Source organism: Meriones unguiculatus, chromosome X, assembly GCF_030254825.1.
Source record: "Meriones unguiculatus strain TT.TT164.6M chromosome X, Bangor_MerUng_6.1, whole genome shotgun sequence".
Lineage (NCBI taxonomy): Eukaryota > Metazoa > Chordata > Mammalia > Rodentia > Muridae > Meriones > Meriones unguiculatus.
This window is the reverse complement of record NC_083369.1, coordinates 90,310,315-90,331,962: the sequence shown is the minus strand read 5'-3', so window position 1 is coordinate 90,331,962 and position 21,648 is coordinate 90,310,315. Positions and strand designations below refer to the sequence as shown.

At 39.3% G+C, this 21,648-nt stretch overlaps 1 protein-coding gene across 6 annotated transcripts in view; it reads left to right on the top strand.

Moving 5' to 3' along the window:
- Positions 1–21,648, top strand: part of LOC110539688 (zinc finger protein 280C-like) — a 151,256-nt gene that overhangs the window by 58,276 nt on the left and 71,332 nt on the right. For 4 of the 6 annotated variants that reach the window (XM_060375011.1, XM_060375013.1, XM_060375014.1 and 1 more), the window contains exons 3-8: positions 1,211–1,276; positions 1,601–1,734; positions 6,527–6,632; positions 14,428–14,583; positions 19,740–19,805; positions 20,153–20,286. In XM_060375011.1, coding sequence (XP_060230994.1) covers positions 1,211–1,276; positions 1,601–1,734; positions 6,527–6,632; positions 14,428–14,583; positions 19,740–19,805; positions 20,153–20,286 — 662 coding nt within the window. The remainder of the gene's footprint in view (positions 1–1,210; positions 1,277–1,600; positions 1,735–6,526; positions 6,633–14,427; positions 14,584–19,739; positions 19,806–20,152; positions 20,287–21,648) is intronic. The other 2 variants (XM_060375012.1, XM_060375015.1) reach the window with 2 other exon arrangements.

Here is a 21,648-nt window from a genome sequence, read left to right as displayed (position 1 = left end):
TGCTTTCAATGAACAGTGGTTCTCAGCTGTCTTAATGCTGTGACTCTTTATTACAGTTACTCATATTATGAGGACCTGCTGCCAAAAATATTTTGTTGCTACTTCATGACTATAATTTTGCTAGTGTTATGATGTGTAATGTCAAACTCTGATATGCAGGATTTTGGTATGTGATTCCCCAAAGGGGTTGTGACCCACAGGTTGAGAACAGCTGTCACAGAATATTTCATTAATGTCATCATGTAACAACTCTGTATTTATGTTACTTTTTACTACTTTTTTCTGTAAGGAGATAAAAATAATTTTGTGGTTTCAGTGAACATTTTTTTTTCCTTTGCCTGTGTTGGCTAAGATTTATGTCAACTCGACACAGGCTAGAGGAGAGGACACCTCAACTGAGATACTGCCCATATCAGATATGGGCCATCTTCTGGTGTATTGTCTTGACTGAGGATTGATGTGGGTGAGCCATCTAGGGATGGGTGAACCTGGATAGTATAAGAAAGCAGGCTGAGCAAACCATGGGAACAAGCCAGGAAACAGCATTCCTCCAAGGTCTCTGTCAGTTCTGGCTTCCAGGTTTCTGCTCTGCATGAGTTCCTGTCCTGACTTCCCTCAATGATGGAGTATAAGTTATAAGAGGAAAGAAACCCCTTTCTCTCTGAATTGCTCTGGGTCATGGTGTTTCATCAGCAGCAATAGAAACCACAACTTAGACATTACCTCCTTGTGAAAGGAAATATTAATCCAGTTTTGACCTTCTTAATAGTAAATATGATTCGTCAATAATCAGAAAACTTTATTCACACAGGGAGAAGAGATCACAGTCTGAAAATGATCTGGGGATCCTGTCAGGCCCAATTTGACTTCTGGAGTAGTATATTTCACCCCCGTAAACTAGTCGCATAGTAGTATATACATTTAACTGTCTGATGAGTCTCAGAACTCAAGCATTGGTACTGAGAATCACATGAAGAGCAGTCCAATCAGCTTCTCTATATAATGAAACTTCCAGAAATCTAGGGCTTTGAAATGTGGCATGAGAATTGGGCGTGGGCTTCATTTTTTGAGAAACAAGAACTTGAGTCATGAAATCCTGTCACCATAAGTGTCAAAAATATATTTGTTATTGGTTGTATATGCCTATTCTTAGTATTCTATTATTTTATCATATTTCCTTTCAGTGATGAGTTTTAATATATTCTTGTAGATGTTTTGCAGACATGTCTCCCCAGCTCATCTTCAGAGGAACAAAAGGGTGACTTACTCAATCCAGGTACTGTATTACTATACTCTCTTTATATTAAAGATTTATTTATTTATTTTTGTTACATGTATATATGTGTGCCTATTGTGTGTACCATGTGTGCCCACAAATAACAAAAATAGGGCCTTGGTACCGGGGAACTGCAATGGGTAGTTGTTAATCACCTGACATAAATGCTAGGAGGAGAACCCAGGTTCTCTGCCAGAGCAGCAGATGTCCTTAATGGATGAGCCATCTCTCCAGCCTCTACCATTTTAATGTTATGCTCAACTATTCAGCACAATTGTATACCAATAAGTTCATTATAATGTGTGTGTGTTTTTTTACATGTAGCTATTTCTAATATATTCAAGACTACAAATCAACACTACAGAAATCTATCACCTAATGCAATGGATGCTTTGCTGAGCTTTGATCCTGAACCAAAATCTTCAGAGGCTTCTGATGATCAGGCTGTGTCTGACCCTGTAAGTTTGTTTTTGTTTTTTTTAACTTAACAGTTAGGTAAAAAACACATTGGATAGTATATATCTGGCTATAATAGAAAATGGTCCTAGCTAACTGACATAATTACTAAAACAAAATGTCATTATCTTTTGGTTTTTTATTTGTTTAGCAAAGAGTATCACTATGTAGTTCTAACTGTCCCGGAATATACTATGTAGACCAGGCTGGCCATGAATTCAGAGATGCACCCCCTCTAAAAAGTATGAGCCACCACGCTCAGCTTAATTTTCAAACTCATTTCATTCCATTGTGTTAAAGAACACTCCTATACTGATATAATTTAATAGCAATAAAGTCAATCTATTGTGTGTGCTTTTTTAATATACAACTCTTCCTGATATTTTAAAATCAACACTACAAAGATCCAACATCAAAATCGATGGCTATCTTGCCTAGATTTTTTTTTGATTCAAAGTCTTGACTATCCCCTTTACCCTTCCCAGCCCCAGTATCTGATATTCTACTCCTCATTTTTGACAAAGAGGCCACAAACACAGATTGGAGAAAAGATATCATTGTCAACCAGTGGTTCTGGAAAACTGGATGTTCTCATATGGATGGATGAAATTAGATCCATATGTATTACCCTGCAGGTGGATCAAAGTTCTCAATTTGTGGACAATGTTAGATTAAATCATGGGCATTACCTTACATTCTACATGTATAAGGAAGGACTTTTTGAATAGAATTGTATTGTCCCAGGAATCAATGTCCACAGTTGACAAGTACGACCTTGTAAAACTAAAAAGCTTCTGTACAGCTAAAGAAACAATTGAAAAAAGAGAAAACCCTCCAAAAATCAACATTTTAAACGACCAAATTAGAAGCCGGGTGGTGGCAGTACTTGCCTGAAATCATAGCATTCGGGAGGCAAACATAGGCAGTTTTCTGTGAGTTCGAGGCCAATCTGGTGTACAAAGTGAGTTCCAGGACAGAAAAAACGCCGACTCAAAAAAGATGAAAAGAAACAGAAAAAGAAAGTAAACTTTTTTTTTCCTTAATTGAGAATATTATTCCCGCAATCCATTGGCCGCTTATTCTCAAAACCAGTTTTAAATCTTTTAAGCCAGAATGGTGACTACATGCCTGTGGTCCTACTTAATGGGAATCTAAGGGTAAGAGAATTGTGACTTTGAGACCAGTCTCTTCATATTAAGTTCCAGACTACACTGTTCTACATAGTGTGACGTGTGACGCTGTCTCACAAAACAAATTAACCCCCAAGTACAGCAATAAGGAATGGCTTTTAATAGAAGTAGGAAATAGCAGAAATGTTTAACATTTGGAGGGAAGCTGTTAATGTGTGCAAATCTCAGTACTAAATCCTATGTGTGATTCTCACATAACATCCCTATGAGGGAGGCCCTATTGTTCCCACTTTCCGTTTAAGGAGACTGAAACTCAGAGAACCTAAATGATTCACCAAAGGTGAGCTAGGAACTAATAGACATGGGATTTGGTTATTACACACATCTGACCATACCTCACATAAGTATATACTTTGAAAAATAGAAGATTTGCCTTAGAGCAGTGGCGTATGGGAGTATAGCAGTATAGACATTTAAGGTCCCCAAGATTCTCAGGGTCTCATGAGATTAAAACTGTTGTCATAACACTATGACCTTACTCTTTGATGCTGTGATGGTATTTTAAATGACTCTAGCTGATGACATTGTGAAGTCACGGTTGAGAGTGACAAGAAAATGTTCTTGCATGAATTGGGAATTCCTGTAAGAATTTTCTCTAAATTTGAAAACATTTATTCAGTGTACATACTGTTCACAATCCCCCCACCCCATCTCATTCAGTTCCTACCCTCCCTCTCTCTCCCCAGTCCCCATCTCTCTTCTCTAGTCCTCAGAAAGGTGGCGCCCTCCTCCTGTGTTAACTGACCACAGACTATCAAGTCATTTCAGGACTGCCTGCATCCACTTCCTCTGTGGCCTAGGAAGTCTGCCCCACCTGGGGGAAGTGATCAAAGAGCAGGCAACAGAGTCCATGTCAGGATAGCCCCTGCTCCCCTTTCTTGGGAACCCACATGGAGACTGAGCTGCCTATTGGCAACATCTGATCAAGGGCCAGGGTCCTCTCCATGCTTGGTCCATGGTTGGTGCATCAGTGTTTGTAGGACCTCCTGTGTCCAAATATATAGGCTCTGGTGGTCTTCATGTGGATCTCCTGTTCCCTCTGGGACCTTCTGTCCTTTGACTCTTCCATAAGACTCCCTGCACTCTGCCCAAATATTATTTATTGCCAGGTGTGGTGGTGCACTTGGGAGGTAAAGGCAAGTGGATCTCTTGTGAATTGAAGGCCAACGTGTTCTATAAAGCAAGTCTAGGACAGCCAGGGCTACATGGATAAAACCTCTCTCACAAAATTAAAGGGGAAGAAAAGGAAAATTATTATATATTATGTATGCATAGTGTTTTGCTTTCATGTATTATCTGTGTACCACACATATTCCTGTAGAGGGAAGAGAAGGAAATCATATTCTCTGCTGGATCCCCTGGGACTAGAATAAAAGATGATTGTTAGTGGAAACCATGTGGGTGCTGGGCATTGAATAAGTTCCTCTGGCACAGCATGTATAGATAGCTCTTAATCAATGAGCCATGTCTCTAACGTCTTTACAATTTTAAACAATCTTCCTTACCCAACAACTGTTTCAGTCAAAGAAAAAGATTATTATATCACTCCCCCCTGATTTGTCTAGACAGTGTTTCTCTGTGAAAGTGCTGGCTGTCCTGGAACTCCTTCTCTAGACCAGGCTGGTGTTGAACTCAGGGATTCATCTGCCTCTGCCTCCTGAGTGCTGGCATTAAATATAAGCGACACCATGCCACGCTATTATCATCTCTCTTTATATTCTGTGATACTGCTTAAAATTAGTAGGCCGTGGGACACCAATATTGTTCGTAGGTAAACCTGGGTTATAGTTCCAGCTTCCTCATCAAAAATGGGATAGATTTTATTTAGGGCCTTAGGTAACCACACTAAGCTGTAGTTTACCTAATTTTAACATAGAAGATGTTGATATTAAGGTCTGTATTAATACTGGATGTAATGCATGTACTATGAAGAAATAAGTGTGTGTGTGTGTGTGTGTGTCTGTGTGTTCATGCGCTGAGACAGCATCTCTCTGTGTAGCTGTGGGTTTTCCTGGAACTCGCTGTGTAGACCAGGCTGGGATTAAAAGTGTGGGCTGCCACCACCTGGCTTAGATAAAAGAAGTATATTTTAAATACAAATATTGAGGGCTATTTCAGTTGGAAATGTAAATAACTTGAGCGTTAGGAATAACTTTTCCAGTTAAATAGCTAAATAAATGGACAGGTGCAGTGTTGCATGCCTTTAATTCCAGCACTTGGGAGACAGAGGCAAGTGGATTTCTGAGTTTGAGGCCAGTCTGAGCTACATAGCAAGCTCAAAGGCAGCCAGGACTGCTTGGTGAGGCCCTGTTTCTTGAGTGTGTATAAATCTTTTCCTGGATGTGTATCTGTGTGCTCCATGTGTGCCTGGTGCCAGTGGAGGCCAGAAGAGGGTATCAGATCCCTTTGAGCTGGTGTTACAGATGATTATGAGCTGCCATGTGGACACTAGGAATAAAAGCTGGGTCTTCTGGAAGAGAAAACATCTATGATAACTGCTGACCCATCCCACCCCAACATATATTAAGCTCATTTAAGAAGATCTTTTGGTAAAGGAGGAGCAATTAAGCCATGGCCACTGTTTTAGGTATTAAGGCATGGTTGTATGTACATGTTGTATTTCATGTATTCAAGTGAATTATTCTGCTGCCCCAAACTCTAGGAATGGAATGTTTTGGGTAATTTGTTTGGTTGTTTTGTTTCTGTTCCTGTTTCTCAAGATAGGGATTCGTTGGTGGCCCTGGCTGGTCTGGAACTTGATCTGCAGACCAGGCTGGCCTCAAACATAGGGATCTGCCTGCCAGTGCCTCCCAAGTCCTGGAATTAAAGGCATGTGCCACTATGACTGTCTGTTTTAGGTCATTTCAATAGCTGTCTCTAGACTTCTTTCTAAGAAAAAAAATATTTTATATTTTATACACACATGTGAGTGCCTATGTGTATGTATGTATATCATATAAGTGCCCTGTACCCACAAAAGCCAAAAAAGGGTGTTGGATTCCCTGGAACTGGAGCTGTATTTAGCTGTAAGCCCCTGTGTGGGTTCTGAGAACCGAACCCAAGTCCCCAGCAAGAGCAACAAGTACACTTAACCTCTGAGAGAGACATCATCTCTCCAGCCTCTGTCTCTTTAACTTCGTCATTGTATGTTCCTCACCCCTTTATACTCATACTATTTAAATATTCCTATTTTGCTAAACACATAAGTTTTTATATTTTGTTATTATAAATATTCTGTTAAACATTTTCATTTCCTTAAAACAAATTCTTAGAAAATGAAGGATCATATCAAAGGATATGGACTTTTAAAAGTCATTAATAGGTGCTGCTAAAATGTTCTTTCAGAGAACCCATACTGAAAATGAAATCTCTTGACTTCTAATGTTACCACTGCTTTTATTTCAATTTCATGTTTTGTTTACAACTAACCCCAGTTTTCCAGGAAAATTACAAAAATAATCTTGAAGAATGCCAATATGCTTCTCAGCCAGTATGTGCTCATTTTAGCAGAGAAAAGTAATTGCATTTGTCTTTGTAGTACTCACAGACAGTTCAGTTTACTTTTAGAATAACTGACAAACAAAATTACTTTAACATTTTGCAGAACTTTTCAAAGACTTCATCACAAGATGATTCAGGTGCTTCTTCCGACTTACCGTTAGACTCAACCAACTATACACCATCCTCCGGCATACCGAAAAAGAGTACAGGTTTGATTTTGGCATTTCTTCTTAAAATCTATAAAAGAGACTTCAGTAATGAACATAGAGCGTTTCTGTATGGGGGCCTGAAGATGGCTCAGTAGGTAAAGGTGCTTGCAGACAAACTGATAACCTAAGTTGGATCCCTGGAACCTACATAGTCAAAGTAGAGAATTGACTCTATGCCATGCACAGAGGCCCATTGAATAAACGACCTAATACAGATTTTAAAAGCCAGCAAGATGGTTTAACAAGTAAAGATGACTGTCACCAAGTCTGAAGATCTGGGTGTGATCTTTCACCACACATGGTAGGAGGAGCCAACTGACTGTCAGGTGGTCCTCTGACCTCCACAGGTGCACCATGGTATGCATGTGTCCACAACATGCATGTATGTTGAAAATTCTTTCCTGCAACCAGTGCCTTCGTGTCGTATATTACGTATATTAAAAGATGAAAAGGGAGCTAGTCGTTCCTGAGTGCATTTCAAATAAAATCTTGTATTTAACAATAGACTATTTTTTTGTTAAATTAATATGTGCTTCTTGATTTTATTCTCCGTTTCTTCTTCTTCTTCTTCTTCCTCTTCCTCTTCCTCTTCCTCTTCCTCTTCTTCTTCTTCTTCTTCTTCTTCTTCTTCTTCTTCTTCTTCTTCTTTTTCTCCTTCTCTTCTTCCTTCCCATTTTTCTGAGACAAGGTTTCTCTGTATAGCCCTGGCTCACCTGGAGCTCACTTTGTAGACCAGACTGGCCTTGAGTTCAGAGATTTACCTTCCGCTGCCTCCAAAGCGCTGGAATTAAAGACTGTACTACCATATCTGACTGAGTTTATCTGTAAGCTAGGTGACTCAAAGAAGTCACCTGATATCCTAAATTCTCTCTAAGAATGGATTTATTATTTGGAGACCATTAATTTATAAACATTGCATGACTTTAGTTTATTTTGTTATAAATTTTACAATAAATTACATGTAATATATAAATGTGAAAAAAATACTGGTATTGTAAAAAGACAGGACTACAGTGATAATATTTTCACATGATCTGTAGGGAGCACATATCTATTAAAGGAACAAAAATTGAACAATTGAAATAAAATTTGACTTTTTTAATGTCTTTTCTACCTTGACAAAATTCTTAAAAAATGTAAAGTTACACAAGTTACACAATGTAAAAGTGTTTCCAAAGCCAGAAACAATGCAGTATGCATGTCACTGCATCTGTCAGGGTGGTAAACTCAAGGAGATGTCTGTGAATTTGGGGTCAGCCATGTCTACATAGCAACTTTAGGACAGACAAGGCTGTTATATAGAGAAATCTTGTCTCCAGGATGAAGAAAGAAAGAGAGAGAGAGAGAGAGAGAGAGAGAGAGAGAGAGAGAGAGAGAGAGAGAGAGAGAGAGAGAGAGAGAAATCAGGTCAAAGTAATGTGCAAAAGACTTTTTGTTTGTTCACTTTGTAGACTAAGCTGCCCTCGAAATCACAGAGATCTACCTGCCTCAGCCTCAAAGAGTGCTGGGAAAATAGGTGTACACCACCACGCCTTTATATATATATATATATATATATATATATATATATATATATATATATATATATATACATATACATATGTATATATTTATTTTTATGTAACACCAGCTTCAGTTTTAGACAATTTAATTATTATTAAAACTTTTGTTTTTGGGGTTGCAGAGATTGCTCACTGTTTACGAGCACTATCTGCTCTTCCAAAAAGATCATGGTTCAATTCCCACTACACACATGGCAGTTAACAAGAATCTGTAACAGCAATTCCAAGGGATATGACACCTTCATAATATTGCACATGTGATGAAATTTAATTTTTATTATGCGATGTGTGCTTGTCTGTGCAGGTGCACTTATGATTATGTGGATGCCAAAGGACAATGTTAGGTGTCATCCTCAGGAAGTCCATCCAGCTCTGTTAGACAGGGTTTCCTGATGGGCCTGGTGGTCAGCAACTAGGATAGACAGGTTGGCCACAAGCCCTAAGGACCCTCCTGGCTCTGCTTCCTCAGCTCTGCAGTACAAGTGTATGCTTTTATTCCCAGTTCTGGATATCAGACTGGGCCTGACGGACAAGATCCATACTGACTGAGCTGTTTCCCCTGTCTACAATATTTTTTCTTTTTCATTAAAATGCATGCACACGTCCTCTGTGTGTGTATGTATGTGTGTAGGTGTGTGGGTGTGTACACAAGTTCATGGGCCTGTGCAAGCGAGAGCATGCTTTCAGAGTTCAGAGGACAACTTGGAGCATTTGGTTCTTTCTTAAGCTGAGGTTTTCACACTTGGCAACATGTAGCCTGTATTAGTGAGTAGTCTTACCAGCCTGATAGCTTTATTTTCTAAGGTAGAAAACTAAGACCTAACATGTTAAGTTCTCAGCAGTTATGAGTTTGCTCAAAATTAAAATTAGACACACAGATTTCAGGGTCAACTTTCATCTTTCAATATTTAGTGTTATTTGGATCCCATAAAATTGATTGGCACCATTTGCTTGTTTTTAGTTGATTCTTCCCTTTGATGGATAAAGACAGCTGTTTTATCTATAGTTGACACTAGTATAGATGGCTTTGTTAAACCACATTTATTCATTTTTTTTTTTTGTGTGTGTGTGTGTGTTTCATGTGCATGCAAAGGCTTGCATATGGGGATCACAGGGTAACTTGAGGAATTCTGTTCTTTCCTTCTACCATATGGGTCCCTGGGATCACCTTTACCTACTGAGCCATTTCACAGGCCCTGAATTCTATTTTTCCTCCATCCTTCCTCTCTTCTTTCCTTCTCTCTCTCTCTCTTTCTTTCTAATTGTAGTCTTTCTTTCTTTCTTCCTTTCTTTCTTTCTTTCTTTCTTTTCTCTCTCTCTCTCTCTCTCTCTCTCTCTCTCTCTCTCTCTCTCTCTCAGACAGGATTTTTTTTTCTATGTAGTCCTGGCTGTGCTGGACTCTTTCTGTAGACCAGGGTGGCCTCGAACTCACAGAGATCTGCCTGCCTCTGCTTGCTGAGTGTTTGGCTTAAAGGTGAGCACTACCAGTGCTTGTCAAGCCCACATAGAGTCATAGAGTCAGTCTTATTTACTTTTCTGGAGGTGCCAAAAGCAGAATCAGTTGGGTTGGAGAATTTACTTCAAAATTTCTTCCCACACCAAAGAAGAAGATAGGAACGACAGGAAATGCTGTTTAAAGTTTAAAAGACGAGGATTAGGAAATGATCATGTGAGCTGGGCAGTGGTGATGCACACCGTTAATCCCAGCACTTGAGGGAGAGGCAGGGTGCATCTCTAGGTTTGAGGCCAGCCGAGCACCAGCTAGAGGCCACCTGCAGACTGGAGTGTGTTCCAGGCCATCCAGGGCTACACGTTGTCTTGAAAAGAATCTAATTGATTAATTAAAAAGATGTATTTAAGAAAGGGCAAATGATCATGTAAGGAGTATGTTGGCAAGTGTTTTTCTCTTGTAAATAGAGTTTACTTAAATTTCTTAAGATTGGTTAAAATATAACATATAATAAAAAGTAAACGATCTACAATACAAACATTAGTGAATCGGTAAAGAAATGGCTTGCAGGATAAGTGCTTGTTTGCTGCACTAGAACGAGACTCTTAATTCATATCTTCAGCACCCATGTTTAAAGCTCTAGCTGTGGCTGTGTTTCCATCTGCAGTCCCATCAGTAGGGGCCAGGGAGAAGTGGATTGTTGTCTAAGTGGCAGCCAGGCTGTCTCCACATTCCTTGAGCAAGACACCTGAGGTCCTCTGTTGGTTCTCATGAGCGTGCACATGCGCACACATACACACACACACACACACACACACAAGTGTAAGGTAGAAATCAAATGTTAACTACTCATTCCCGAAGATATTATTTTTTTCAGTTCAGTATACATAATCACAATTTTCAAAATGATTTCCAAGTAAGATACTGTTATTACATTTTGCAATTACATAAAAATAATATAGCCAAGGATGTATCTCTATTGACAGAGAAATATTGAATTAAATAGAGTTGGGGGCTGGAGAGGTGGCTTAGCAGTTAAGAAAACTTGCTCTCCTTCGAAACACTCAATTCAGGCAGTTCACTCCCATTTGTAACTCCATCTTTAAGGGATCCAATGGTCTTTTTCTGGGCTCCGCAGGAACCGGCACTCATCTAACACACCCCAACACGTACACATCATTAATAATAAAAATAAATCTTTTTATATCTGAATAGCATCCCATAGTACATGTGTACCACATATTTTTTATTATCCTTTTGTCATCTGAAAGGCATTTTGGCTGTTTCAGTTTCCTCATGGTTGTAAATGGAATATCAGTAAACCTGGCTGAGCAAGTATCTGGAGAAGAAGGTCAAGTCCTGTGGGCATATGCTAAATAGTGGTAGAGCTTGGCATATGGTAGATGTATTTGCTTATCCAATAACAAGTGATTAGTCCTGAAAACATAATACAAGTAACAGTAATTATTTATGTATGTATATATTCCTAAATACAGAAGTACAACCTGCTTAGCCTTTCCAATTTATGTATGTGTAATGTACATACAATGTATGCATATATAACTATAAAATGAGGCCACAACATTGATAGAGAGCAAGGAAGATAAGTAGAATGGTTTAGAGTGAGGAGACCAAAGAGGGAAAGGCTGTAATTATAATCTCAAAAAATATTTGTTTTTTAAAATTACGGGACAGAACATCACCCTCAAATAAAGCTGATAATAGACTATGATAAGAGGTAGAAGAAAACCCATGGAGTATGAAAATATGAAACTGTGAAATATGCTTGGTTTACTTAACTTAGAAACGTCTTGCCTAATATTCGGGGGTATAGATTAAAGATGATGGCGATCCCTTCATAATACTGGTTTCATTTGGGAAGGTGAGAAGTTATGTTTTAGGATCATAGGAGAACTACTAAACATTCAAAGCTATTTTGATAAGAGATAATTTTGTTGGCTCCAAGCTCAAAGGAGCCTGGCCTGTCAGAGAACTGAAAGGCGACTGTGACTAGATGTTGCACTTCTTTACAGCAATGTCTACAGGCATCAGGGCACGGATGTGAGTACTTGGGAGGTAGAGGCAGGTGGATCTCTGTGAGCTCGAGGCCAGCCTGGACTACAAAGGGCGTCCAGGACAGCCAGGGGTACATAGAGAAACCTTCTGCCTTGAAATTTTTTTAAAAATGTCTATAGGCTTCATATAGCCCTGGGGCACTTTGTAAACTGGGACTTGTTGACTAAAAACAATACTAATGATAATAATCTTGTGGCTCAGAGTGTGACAGTTACAGAACTTGTCTAGCATGTCTAGCATGAATGATGCTTTATATTCAGTTCCCAGCCTTGAGGAAAATTTTGGAAAATGGCACCAGATTGTTAGGGATTCTTTTGCATACTTTCACCAACCAAGCAATGTTTTCATGCATTGCTATGTAAGGCCATTCTAAAGTATGATCCTAATTTTTATTTAAAGGCAGATATGGTGTTATTCTGTTTAGAAATTACTGTATCATTATTATGTCTGTGTAGGTGCATGTGTGTGTGTGGTTATGAAGGCTTGTGTTTGTATATTTGGGTAGTGTGTGTGTGTGTGTGTGTGTGTGTGTGTGTGTGTGTGTGTAGAAGTTAACTTTTATTCTCCCAGTTTAATTGTTGCCTCCTCCTGATAACCTAGGCCAAATCCTAGAAGCTTCTGGCCTCCTTATAATCTAACTTAGGCCTAGGATATTTTTAGCCTCTGAGACTTACTGCTTAATAAGCTCACCCTTTTTTGTTCTTTCTGAGCTCATAGCTAGCTGGTTCAACTCAGCTGTCCTGGCTCAAACTCTTTTCCCAGCTGATTTATTCAATCTGGCTTCTCTTTCAGCCCCAGAATTGTTCTGAGTAGCCTCAATCAATCCCGAGCAATCTGCTCTAATCTGCTGGCTCCTCACTCTCTGACTCATTTGGTCTTCACCTGAGTTTTGTTTGTTCAGGTAAACCTGCCTGGATGCTGGAAATCGAGCCAACGACTTCTGGAAGAGCAATGAGTGCTCTTAACTGAGAACATCTCTCCAGCTAATCTTCCCAGCTTTTCTGTGGTCTCTGTGATCTGGACTTTGATTCTGATGCTTGCTCGTTGAGTGCTGTATCCACTGAGCACTTTCTTTCCTTAGATTGCAATTATTATTTAGTGCAATTGGGGGTGTATGTTTGAGTACAGGCATGTGGCATATGCAGAGGACAGAGGGCAATTTACGAGAGTCATTTCTCTCCTATGTAGGTCTTGGTACACAAATTCAGGTAGTCAGGTTTGGTCATAGGTACCCTCACCCTCTTTTTTTTTTTTGGTTACATGGTCTCATGTATCCCAGGATATACAACACAGGTGTTTGTTCTTTTGGGGACAGGGTTTCTCTGTGTAGTAAAGCCTTGACTGTCCTGGTCTCATTTTGTTGGCCACGCTGGCCTCGAACTCACAGAAAACCACCTGCTTGTGCCTCTTCTGAGTGCAGAGATTACAGGCATGTGCTACTATACCTGCCCAGCTACATTTTTTTTCCTCCTTCCAGTCTAATTGCCTTTTATACTTGCTTTATTTCTTTTCTTTTAAAAATACAAGTGGCGATTTTTTGTTTTAGGTAGTGATTATATACTATTCTTTTTTTTAAGTATCATATCCTAGTAATATAGCGTAAACTTACTTGGATTAGATTTGATCTTAAATTTTAGGCCACCTGGAGCTAGAAAGATGGCTCAGCAGTTAAGAGTACTGATTGTTCTTTCAGAGGACCTGGGTTTGATTCCCAAAATCCACATGGCAGCCAACAACTGTCTGTAACTCTAGTTCCAGGTGATCCCACACCCTCTGTCAGCTGCAAGCATTACATGCATGACATGTACAGACACACTTTAAACAGAACATGTATACATGTAAAATGTTATGCCCAGTTCATGAACCACAAAAGACCAGGAATGAAGAGACTCCTCCGCTGTAAATATGTGAGGTTTTTTTTGTTTTTGTTTTTTGTTTTTGTTTTGTTTTGTTTTTAATTGTCTATGTGTTTGAACATAGGATACAAAACTCCTATGGAAATAGGAGAGGAATGCAGCCCCAAGGTCTAGGGGTACAGAGTTTTTAAGGGGAAAAATGCAAGCAGTGATATATATGCTTTGGCATTACATGACTGAGTAAGGGAAATTAACTTTTGAATTGATTGGTCCACTTTAGGCGCCAAGACTAAAAACCGTTCTGCCCTGGCCATATGGGCCAGTTCCTAGCAACTGTATAATTAGAGGGTGAGAAAAGAATGCAGTAAGTCTAATCTCCACCCACCTAGTTCAAGCCTATGCTTTAAATTTTAAAATAATAACCACTGATTATTAATCTTTTGGTCTCTGGAAAGCAAATATCTACAGAGTGTTTCAGCAACTGTAACTCAACTGCTATCCCGATCTTCTTTCCACCTAGTCAATTTTTACTAGTTTTGTGTTAAGACAGGGCTTCACTGTGTACAGCAAGATGGACTAAAAAATTCCATGCTGCTACTTCAACCTCCTGAATGAATGGTAGGTAGGGATTTAGGGGTACAACAATGCAATGAGCAACTAGTTTAGAAATTAGACATTGTTTCCTCAGTTCATTCTTGCTATGATATACAAACTAGGATTGACAGTTCATAGGTAGTTATTGAGTAGTTTTCGTTAGGATTGTTAAAGGTCATCTTTATTAAGCGTACTTCCTATTACAAAAATATATTTTGCATTTTGAAAATAATGGTTAGTTCTCTCCTTTTGGATAGTAGACACTTCAGAAATGGCAGAAGTTTTCATGGGATGTAAAGAAGAGGTGAAACCATGTCAGCATAGAACAGAAGAAATTCAAAATGAAGGGGAAGATGACGATGATGAGTTGATCTTTGTTGGAGAGATATCAACTTCCAAACCTGTCATTTCAAGTAAGCATTTATTTCAGTGAAGTTTCATGTAATGGATGGTTTTTTTCTTTGAATGGAAAAAAACCTGTAACTGTAACTGTTTTAGTTTCAATACTTGATGTGTTTGTTCTATAGAGCTTAGATGAAAAGCAAGGTAGGACTAGGGAAATGCCTTAACAGCTAATGCACCAGCTGTGTAAGCCACAAGCCTGAGTACTGGAATTTGGATCCTCAGAAGCCATGTAAATGCCAGGTGGAATGGCAGCCTCACTGTAATTCCAGTTCTTATAGGGCAGAGACAGGAATCCCTGGATGAATGTGACTCCCTGGACTCTAGTGTTATTGGCAAGTTCTGGGTTCAATTCTCTGCCTCAGTGGATAGAGTAGAGAGGGATTGAAGGACACCTCGAGCATCAGCCTTTGGACTCCCGTGTGCGTACGTGCTTACATAGGTGTGAACATGCATGTACCTACACACACATGCATACACCTGAAAAAGGTTTTTTAAACCCATGTAAAATTTAGTAAGAACTGAAGATGTTCCTGGTGATGATGTGTTTGGGACATTGTAATGATATGAGATGTTAAAATATCATGTGTAAAAAAGGAGAAATAATTAAATTGAGTAAAGATTGACCTTCCCTTATTACATTATAGGCCTTGTATGATAGGAACCCAACTTGAAAAATGCTTTAATTACATGTATTTTGGTGTGTGTGTGTGTGTGTGTGTGTGTGTGTGTGTGTGTGTGTATGTGCGTGCGCGCGCCCGGATGCATGGGCGTGTGCGCTTGAGCATACTATAGCCTGTGAGTGGAGGTCTTGGGACAACCTGCAGGAATGGGTTTTCTCTCTCTACCATATAGATCCGGGGAATCAAGCTTAAGTCATCTATCTTGGCAGCGATTGCCTTTACTTCACTAGTCGCCCTGATTGGTTGGTTGGTTGGTTGGTTGGTTGGTTGATTTGTGCATATGGGATCCTTTTCCTGAAAATGGATTTTTTTTTTCTTATAGAACATATATACTGATTATGGTTTTCACTTCTCTACTACCAGTTCTTCCCCATATCTCTTTCATCCGGATTCACTCCCTTTCATTAGAAAACCAAAAGGCTCCTAAAGCATAATAATAAAGTAAAATAAAATGCATAACAATTTAAGAAACCCTAACGTATCATCATCAGACATCATAAACAAACAGAAGGGAAAGAGCCCACAGTAGGGTGCAAGAAACTGATGTAGAAGCAAAGATCCACTCATTCAGGCACTTAGGAATCCCTTAAAAGCATTAAACTGGGAGCTATAATATTTATGCAAAGCACGTATAGGATAAAAAGAGAAAGGACAATCATGTATAAGTGAAATGAAAAGTTAAAATAAGATAAAATTTTAAAAAGAAGAAAAGAACCCTGACAGATATGAGACAAGGAACCTCCAGAGATATGTTGAGTACATTTTCTAGGCTTGCAGCTTAGCTTTAAAAATAGTTAGTCTCCCCAGTGAAAGTCCCTTGAGAAAACTAAATTTTCATTTGCATTTGATTATGAATTGGAGAATGCTTCTGGGTTAGGCATGAGAGCATGTGTCCACTTTTCCTTAAAGCTTTTGGACTCCATCTGGTGAAGCCCTGTGCAGGGTCTGTGCATGCTGCCTCAATCTCTGAATTTGTATGTGCATCAAACTTGTTGATTTAAGGGCCTTGTCTCCTTGTCTGTCCTCACTGGCTCTTAGGTTCTGCTCTTTCTGCCTCCTCTTCTTGAGGGCTCCCCAGGCCCTGAGGGAAGGGATTTGAGGGAGACATCCGGTTTAGGGCTTAGTGTTTCAAAGTCTCTCACTCTGGGTACATTGTCCAGTTATGGGTCTCTGAATTGTTTCTGCTTGCTGCAGGAGGAAGCTTCTCTGCTGATGGATAAGCAAGGCACTGATCTATGATTACAGCAGAGTTACATTAGGAGTCCTTTGATTGCTATGCTATTTTTTATTTGTTTGTTTTAGAATGGTAGTATTTGGTATTACCATAGGTCCCTGGGCTACCTAGTTTCAGGTTCTTGGTCATCCAACAGTGTCAAATGTGGGTTCCACCTTAAGTCACATCAGGTATTGATTGAGTTATTGCACACGCTTTGTGTCGCCGCTAGCCTAGCATATCTTGCTGGCAGTACTCCATTGTAGATAAAGGGGTTACAGCTGGATTGTTGTTTGTTTCTCTTTTGAGAACATGTGGGGTGCCTTCCTGTACCAAAGACACTAAGTGCATATATTCGTGAAGGCTGTTATGTGGGCATCAATCAGCTCAACATCTCCATCATCAGTGAGTTGTGCAGGTGCTGTCTGTAACAATGGAGCCTTGCTGTCAGTTTGTGGGCAGCAACATGTAGTCTTGGCAACAGGCTGTTTGTGGGTTTTGAAGGAACCCCCTTTGGCCAACAACTCAATTAGAGAGGACTCAATCCCAGTACTGGAAGCTTCATTTAGATCACCTTCACTTATGTATGTATTTTAGGAAGCCTATACTTTATTAGGTTTCTATACTACCCTTAAGATGACCCTTAATTTTAGCTGTCTTTCTGCGTATTTCCACCCTTATATATACCCCACTTCCCTCCCCGATCCTCCCATTCTAGTCCCCCCATCCATCCATAACTATGCTGTTGCCCATTCTGTATCTGCCTGTGCCACCCACACCCCCATTCCCTTACCCTCATACCTAACCTCTCTGGGTCTATGGATTGTATCTTGATTATCTCTTACATAAAGGCCAATGTCCACATCTAAGTAAGTACTTAACATATTGGTTTTTCTGAGTATGTGGTACCTCATTGGGGATATAATAATTTTTCCTAGTTCCATTCCATTTTCCTGCAGATTTCATGATGTCTTTGTAGTATTCCATTGCGTAATTGAACCACATTTTTCTTCTTATCCATTCTTCATTTGAGGGACATCTAGGTTGTTTCCAGTTTCTGGCCATTATGGATAAGGCTTCTATGAACATGGTTGAGCAAGTGTCCTTGTGGTATGGTGGAGCATCCTTTAGGTATATGGCCAGGAGTGATAAACCTGGGTCTTGAGGTAGAGCTATTCCCTTTTCTGGGAAACCTTGAGATAGATTCCCACAGTGGGTGAAGAAGCTGGCACTCCCACCATCAATCCAGGAGTGTTCCCCTTGTTCTACATCCTCACCAGCACGTGCTGTCACTTGTGTTATTGATCTTAGGTATTCTGACAGATGTAAGGTGGAATCTCGAAGTTGTTTTGTTTTGCATTTTCCCTTATGGCTAAGGATGTTGGAAATTTCTTCAAGTGCTTCTCAGCCATTTGAGATGCCTCTGTTGAGAATTCTGTTTAGGTCTGTACCCCATTTTTAATTGGGTTATTTATTTTCTTGATATCTAGCTTTTTGGGTTCTTTATATATTTTGGATGTTAACCCTGAATTGTAGGTATAGTCAGTGAAAATCCTTTTCCATTCTGTAGGCTGCCACTTTTTCTGAATGATGAGTGTCTTTTCCATGCAGAAGCCTGTGAGTTTCATGAAGTCCTATTTACTAGTTGTTGATATTAGTGCCTATGATAACAATTCAGAAAATATGTTCTGGTGCCAATGAGTTCAAGTCTAATCTCTGCTCTCTCTTCTCTGAGGTTTAGTGTGTCTGTTTTTACGCTAAGGTCTTCGATCCATTTGGAGTTGAGATTTGTTCAGGATAATGTGTATGTATCTATTAGATGCTTTTACCTTCAGACACCCAGTTTCACCAGTACCGTTTGTTGAAGATGCTATCTTTCTTCCTGTGTGTATTTCTGGTTTCTTGATTAAAAAATAATAATAACAAAAATCACGTGTCCATGGGTGCGTGTTTTTATGGTGGAGCCTTTATTTCTGTTGATCAACATGTCCGTTTTTGTCCAGATGCCATGCTGTTTTTATTACTATACCTCTGCAGTATGACTTGAATTCTGGGATATGATACTTCCTGCACTTCTTTTACTATTCGGGATTGTTTAATCTGTTCTGGGATTTTTGTGTTTCTATATGAAAAGATGAAAATTCTCCTTTTCATTTCTGTGAAGAATTGGATGGGAATTTTGATGCGGAGTGTATTTAATCTTTACATTACTTTTGGTAGGATGGCCATTTTTTACTGTATTAATCCTACTGATCCATGAGCATGGAAGGTCTTTCCATCTTCTGATACCTTCCTCAGTATCTTAACATTTTTATCATACATGTCTTTTCATTTGCTTGGCTAGATTTACTTCAAGATTGTTTATATTATTTGTGGCTATTGAGGGAGATTTTGTTTCCCTATTTCTTTTTCAGACCATGTGTCATTTGTATATAGGAGGACTAGTGATTTTTTTTTGTGTGAGCTAATTTGTGTACAGCTAATTTGCTGAAGGTGTTTTATCAGTTGTGGGCCTTTCCCAATGGAAGTTTTAGGTTCAGTTACGTATACTATTATGTCACCTGCAAGTAAAGATATCTTGACACCTTTCTTTCCAATTTATATCCACTTGATCTCCTTTATATGTCCTATTGTGCTAGCTAAAACGTCAAGTACCAAATGGAATAGGTATGGGCAGCCTTGTCTTCTTCCTGATTTTAGCAGAAATCGATTGAGTTTTTCTCCATTCAATTTGTTGTTGGCTGCCTGATTTCTACAAATTGCCTTTATTATGCTGAGGCTCTTTGTTCCCTAGGAATGTTGGCAGAAAGTGTGTAGAATCCTGAGTGAGGTGTTCTGCCACATATCTGGATACGAGACTGGGGATTCACCTTGGAGGAATAGAGGGATATGTGAAAATTTGTAATTATCCCATCTCCTTGCCTGGAATGAGTGTGCCCCTAGTTTTTTTTAAAGAAACCATACAACCTGTTTGTTAATTCTTTGTCTTTTCTCCTTTTGGTTCAGAGGTGCAGAAAAGGATGTGTTTGGAATGATATAGATTATCACAGTAAGAGCAGTCCTATCAGCTTGTCTATATAATGAAACTTCCAGAAATCTAGAGGTGTGAAATGTGGCATAAGAAAGGGCATGCCTTTTTTTTTGAGAAACAACTTGAGTCACGAAACCTTGTCACCATTGAGGGTCACAAATATATATGTCTATTTTCATACATTAGTGTATTATTTCATTATATTTCCTTTCAGTGATGAGTTTTAATATATTCTTGCAGATATTTTGAACACACATCTCCCCAGCTCATCTACAAAGGGACGAAAGAGTGACTTACTCAATCCAGGTACTGTATTAATATACTCTTATTATTAAAGATTTTTTTATTTACTTTTTATTTATATGTATTTGTGTGCCTCGATTAAGTTTTCTGTGTGTACCATGTGGGCCCATGAAGGGCAAAAAACGGCGTGGTTCCCAGGAACTGGCAGTAATGGGTAGTTGTATAGTTGTTAACCACATGATGTAAGTGTTAGGACCAGAATCTGTGTTCTCTGCCAGAGCAGCAGATGTCCTTAATGGATGAGCCATCTCTCCAGCGTCTACCATTTTAATGTTATGCACAACTATTCAGCACAATTGTATACCAATATGTTCATTATAATGTGTGTGTGTGGGTTTTTTTACATATAGCTATTTCTAATATATTCAAGACTACAAATCAACACTACAGAAATCTATCACCTAATGCAGTGGATGCTTTGCCGAGTTTTGATCCTGAACCAAAATCTTCAGAGGCTTCTGATGATCAGGCTGTGTTTTACCCTGTAAGTTTGTTTTTGTTTTTTTTTTTTAACTCAAAAGTTAGGTAAAGAACACATTGGATAGTATATGTCTGGCTATAATTGAAAATGGTCCTAGCTAACTATCATAATTACTCAAAGAAAATGTCATTATCTTAATACAGTAATCTTAGAACCTGGGCAGTGTTGGGACACGCCTGTCATCCTAGCATTTGGGAGGCAAAGCCAGGCAGATTGCTCTGAATTTGAGGTTAATCTGGTGTATGAAGCATGTTCCAGGACAGCCTGGGGTACATAGAAAAATCCTGTCTCAAAAAGAAAAAAGAAAAGAAATAAACTTGGGTTTTCTTAATTGGAAGATGTAGAATATTAATATTTACTATTGATTTACATTTTAGTGAATCTGTGGATAATTCCAAACCAGCTGTATACCCATCAACACACAGAGACTTAAGATTTATTGAATGAACCCAGAGATCAACGCTGGGCAACAGTTATTCCACCCTAAGCCTCTAAGCACGAATACTTTCCTCCCTTTCACATTTCACATACTTGCTTTTAGTCAGATCTTAGGTCACGTTCATCTCCACATTGTTTCAAATTCTCTCCTATTGATCCCTGCTCTCCCTACTCCTCCCTCCTGCTTCCTTCCCCTCTTTTCTGGACCAGGATGTCCCACCCTGTTCTCTCCATTACTCAGCACTTGAACGTTAGGAGTAACTTTTCCAGTTAAATAGCTAAATAAATGGACAGGTGCAGTGTTGCATGCCTTTAATTCCAGCACTTGGGAGACAGAGGCAAGTGGATTTCTGAGTTTGAGGCCAGTCTGAGCTACATAGCAAGCTCAAAGGCAGCTAGGACTGCTTGGTGAGGCCGTTTCTTGAGTGTGTATAAATCTTTTCCTGGATGTGTATCTGTGTGCTCCATGTGTGCCTGGTGCCAGTGGAGGCCAGAAGAGGGTATCAGATCCCTTTGAGCTGGTGTTACAGATGATTATGAGCTGCCATGTGGACACTAGGAATAAAAGCTGGGTCTTCTGGAAGAGAAAACATCTATGATAACTGCTGACCCATCCCACCCCAACATATATTAAGCTCATTTAAGAAGATCTTTTGGTAAAGGAGGAGCAATTAAGCCATGGCCACTGTTTTAGGTATTAAGGCATGGTTGTATGTACATGTTGTATTTCATGTATTCAAGTGAATTATTCTGCTGCCCCAAACTCTAGGAATGGAATGTTTTGGGTAATTTGTTTGGTTGTTTTGTTTCTGTTCCTGTTTCTCAAGATAGGGATTCGTTGGTGGCCCTGGCTGGTCTGGAACTTGATCTGCAGACCAGGCTGGCCTCAAACATAGGGATCTGCCTGCCAGTGCCTCCCAAGTCCTG